At 52.3% G+C, this 4434-nt stretch overlaps 1 protein-coding gene across 1 annotated transcript; it reads left to right on the plus strand.

The window, feature by feature from the left end:
* The first annotated feature begins 2450 nt into the window (after positions 1–2450).
* Positions 2451–4160, plus strand: LOC120846923. The gene has a single exon (XM_040218823.1). It carries the CDS (start codon positions 2451–2453, stop codon positions 4158–4160), a length of 1710 nt encoding a protein of 569 aa, XP_040074757.1.
* The last annotated feature ends 274 nt before the right edge of the window (positions 4161–4434 follow it).

Here is a 4434-nt window from a genome sequence, read left to right on the forward strand (position 1 = left end):
CACAAGTAAGAGCCAGACGTTTATCCGCCCTGGAGTGACGGGAAGCGTGATTGATCTCACCTTCACAACTTGGTCCCTGAGGCTCAGTGCAACCCCTCAGGCGGAGAGCTGGGGGAGTGATCACCTTCCAATTATCATTGGAAGACCGCCGAATGTCCCCCTTAGGACTTGCCAGATAGTCGATTGGGACCACTACAGGACACTGCTTGGAGAAGCACTAGAGGGGGGATTTCCCTTCAATTCAGAAACACTGTCGCGCGTCCTCAAAGAAGCCACCCGTGAAGTCAGCGTGCCATTAACACGTCCTAACCCTGACCTCGAATGGCTTAAACTTCGAGCGAGAAGACGGTGAGCCCAGCGAAAGTCATGGGTCACCGGAAAACCGGAGGATATCCTGGCCTATAGGTAGGGTTCCGCGTTTTCGGTTTCTATTTTTTCAAAATTCGGCGTACTTTTTTCGGTGTTTATTTTAAAATTCAATTTTCGGTTTTTTTCGGCGTATATTTATGCCCACAAAAGTTCATCGGCTTTTTTCGGTGAATATAAAATAAACACCAACGAACACCGGAGCAGATGATCATTGTAGCTCTGATTTTTGTGATCACTCAAAGAATAACGGCACAGATACATTGAAAAAGAAATTGACACTTTATTTGGCAAATGTGTGCAACTGTAAAAGAAAAAAAAAAACAAACAAGAAATAACATAGAAGTACGAACAAGTCAGAAATGAAGCCTATGCCCAAAAAACATGGAACTTCCCTTTCTGTACATCATTATTAGGTGATCTTATTAAAGTACACGCACACGTGTACTTTCCGAGGTTCTCCTCGTTGATCCGCACTCTTTCTTTCCTGTTAATATGACCCTAATCTTCGAGAATGCCCTCTCCAAGCTAACACTGGACACTGGCAGGCTGTGGAGATAAAGCGCTGCCTGAATCAAAATCGGCCAACCAACTAATTGTGGCCGCCAAAAGAGACACGTTGCGAAGTTTTCAAGCACAACAGAACATGCAGAGCTTGCATCAAGTCAACGAGTTTGAAAACACGCTCGTACATGGCCAAGTCATGGGGCATTTCGGACTTCACGTTACGATCGATGACGCGCACATTAAACCAAAACGTCCTGATGGCATCTGTGTATCCCATACATTCGGACACGTTTCCATAGACACTCTTGTTCCACTTTTTCGCCATGGCTCTGCGGTACGACTGGAAGGTCAAGGTGACCTTTTCCAGTTAAATCTGAACTTTAGAAAACAGATTCGACATACTTTTATCGGTTTATATCGAAAATGCTGCACTTAAAATCCGACCTTTTTCGGTTAAAACCGAATTATCGAAAATAGAATCGGCGTACTTTTATCGGTTTTTATCGGTTAAAACCGAAAACTCCGAACCCTACCTATAGGCGACTGGATGCCAGATTCAGGAAACACGGAAAAAAACTGGCGCGCCGACAATGGCGTCTCAAGTGTAGTACTCTAGACAGGCCATCCGGAGGAAGCCGGGCTTGGATGATGTCGAGAACACTGGCGGGCCGCCCGATTCCCCGAAACCCAGTCCTTGGAATGGCCGTGGCCATGAACCTCCGACCAACAGACATGGTAGAACTCCTCGCGGATACTTTCACTAAAGTTCCGCTGGTACCGACAGTGGGACCGCCCCCGAGAATTGGGACAAGTTCCGTCATCCCACGGCATCTCTGATGCAACAACCGGACACCGACTTTACTCTGCACGAGCTGCAGTACGTCCTTGATTCCCTTCCCAGACACCGCGCGTCACCAGGACCGGATGGAGTCACCAACCAGGCCCTGAGAAACGTCAACGAGTCGGCACTCCCAGCGATGCTAGCTCTCATCAACAAAGTCTGGAGGACAGCTGAGCTGCCAGACGCCTGGAGGGTAGCAACAACGATACCACTGCTGAAGCGCGGCAAGCCCCAAGACCAGCTAAGCTCATACAGGCCTATCTCCTTGACATCATGCCTCGGGAAAGTGATGGAGCGTATGGTGCTACGCCGTCTTGTTTACCACCTAGAAGGGGCAAGGGCTTTACCAGGCTGTTTTTCGGGATTCCGGCACCATCAGAGCACAGTAGATGCAATGGAAGATATCGTCAGCTCACTGGAAGAGGCAAAACCGCAGGGTTGGTCTGCGGTGGCCGTCTTTCTGGACGTCCGCAAAGCCTTTGATGCCCTCCCCCACAAGGCCTTCATTTCAGCTCTACGCCGTTTCGGGGTGAACGGACGTCCACTGAAATACATTTGTGCGTTTCTTAGTGAACGCACTATGTGTGTAAAGGCAGGCAACGCGGTGAGCAACCCCCGGAAAATCATCCGAGGAGTTCCCCAAGGGAGCGTTGTTAGTCCGCTACTCTTTGCTCTGGCCATCGCGTCACTCCCAGCGGCGGCAAGGGTTGGAGAAGAGCCGGCGTACCCTATCAGCATGGCCGTCTATGCAGACGACGTGGCACTCTGGTCCACTGCCCCCAGCTGCGGGAGAAGGCAACGTATGGTATGCGCCCTCCAGCGAGCCCTGACAAATGCAGTGTATCGTCTCCACCAACTGGGCTTGGCAATATCAGCCGAAAAAACGATTGCGCTGTGCTACGCTCCAAAGAGGCCAAGCAAGTTCATGCCCACACTACGCATCGGGGACACTCCAGTGAAACTGGCGAAAACGGCCACATATCTTGGCGTCACGTTGGGCTCGAGGCTATCCTGGGGCCCAGCAATGAGGGAAGTGTTTCAAAAGATGCGAATCCATACAAAGATCCTCCGGATGCTCGGCGGAACTACTTGGGGAACCTCATCTTACATGATGCTGCAACTATATAGGGGGCTCATCCTGGCCCGCCCATTGTACGCCCTACCTTTCGCCACTCTCAGTGCCGACCAGCTCAAAAACCTTGAACAAGCGCAACGCGTGGCACTCAGGATTTGCCTCGGAGTTCCCCACACAGCCTCGTCTCGACATACGCTCACAGCATCCAGGATTAACTCTGTAGAGAACATCATGCAAGAACGGGCGCTGGGCCATCTGACTCGAATGAGCAACTGCGATTCGACCATCACGCTCCTAATGAGGATCGCCGAGCGCGCTGAATCAAGACTAGGAGCGCACCTCTGCATTCTTGGTGATATAGCTGGCACACCAGGAGCACTCGCTCCACTCCCAGAGCTGCACAAAGATCCACACCCCCTGCGGATCAGCCTTCTTATCCCTGGACTGCGGTCCAAGAAGAAAGTAGCAGTGGTCGTAGCAAGGCAGCTCACGGAAGATCACTTAGTTACCCAGTACGATGGGTGGACCCGAGTGTACACCGACGAATCAGTGAACCCCTCCGGGAGCACAGCAACAGCAGCGGCTTTCTTTGAGGCAGCAGCTGTGGGTACCAGTGAGCGCCTGGATCACCAGGCATCCTCCACCACGGCAGAGCTAGCAGCCATACGGCTCGCCCTCTGGGGTGTTCGGACAGGCTGCACGCAGGCTTTACGCTGGGTCATCCTGAGCAACTCAAGATCAGCCCTCGAGCTGCTATCTAGGCTCGAACGGGCAACGCCCCTGGCCCGTTTAATCGCGCAGGATGCGGTCGAGCTTCTGCAAGAAGGCAACGACATTGCCTTCCAATGGCTCCCGAGCCACTGTGGCATTAGAGGCAATGAAGTCGTTGATTTTCTAGCGGTGAGGGCTTACAAGGACCCCGAGTGCCCGCTTTCAACCGTTCCCCGCTTCTCAGACGCCAAGCTCCTTGCGAGAAGAGCCATCGCCCTACATCACCCGGACCCCGTAGTTGTGGCGGGTGCCTTCCCAGCTCGGGTACCGCGCGGCTTCGACCGCCAAACTGCCGCAGTAATGCACAGATTACGGACCGGAAGCGCCTTCACCCCGGCGTGGATAAGTCGCTTCAGACTCAATGTTGACCCCATATGCCAGACCTGTGAGGAAACGGCCGACGCCGAACATCTCCTCCTGCACTGCAGTGATTACGAAGAGGAGCGCACCAACCTCCGTGATGCTTTTTCCCGCCTAGGTCTACCTAGTACCAACTTGGAAGAACTCCTGCGTCCTAGAGCCTCACGAGCTACTACGGACAAGGCACTCAAGAGTGTAGTCAGCTTCCAAAGGAGCGCGGAACTCCTCGAGATCCTCTAAAACTTCCGAGAGATCTGGGTTGCTTGCGGCTTCTGGGGCTCCAAGAGATCTTACATCCAGAGGTTTTCGGGAGTTCCAGGAGTCGCGATTCTGTACCGAAAGCCGTAAGAAGTCAACACTCTGAAGAAATCCTCTTCCCCCTTCCCCCTCTCTCCTTCTCTATCTCTTTTTCCCTTAATTCCCTTTCCCATCGACAGTGACAAGTGCGCCCAGAGCGTAACTAACAACAACGTCGATTTCCTAATAAACATTGCTTCAACAACAACAACAACTG

Source organism: Ixodes scapularis, unplaced genomic scaffold, assembly GCF_016920785.2.
Source record: "Ixodes scapularis isolate PalLabHiFi unplaced genomic scaffold, ASM1692078v2 PGA_scaffold8__174_contigs__length_109621045, whole genome shotgun sequence".
In the NCBI taxonomy this organism is placed as follows: Eukaryota; Metazoa; Arthropoda; class Arachnida; order Ixodida; family Ixodidae; genus Ixodes; species Ixodes scapularis.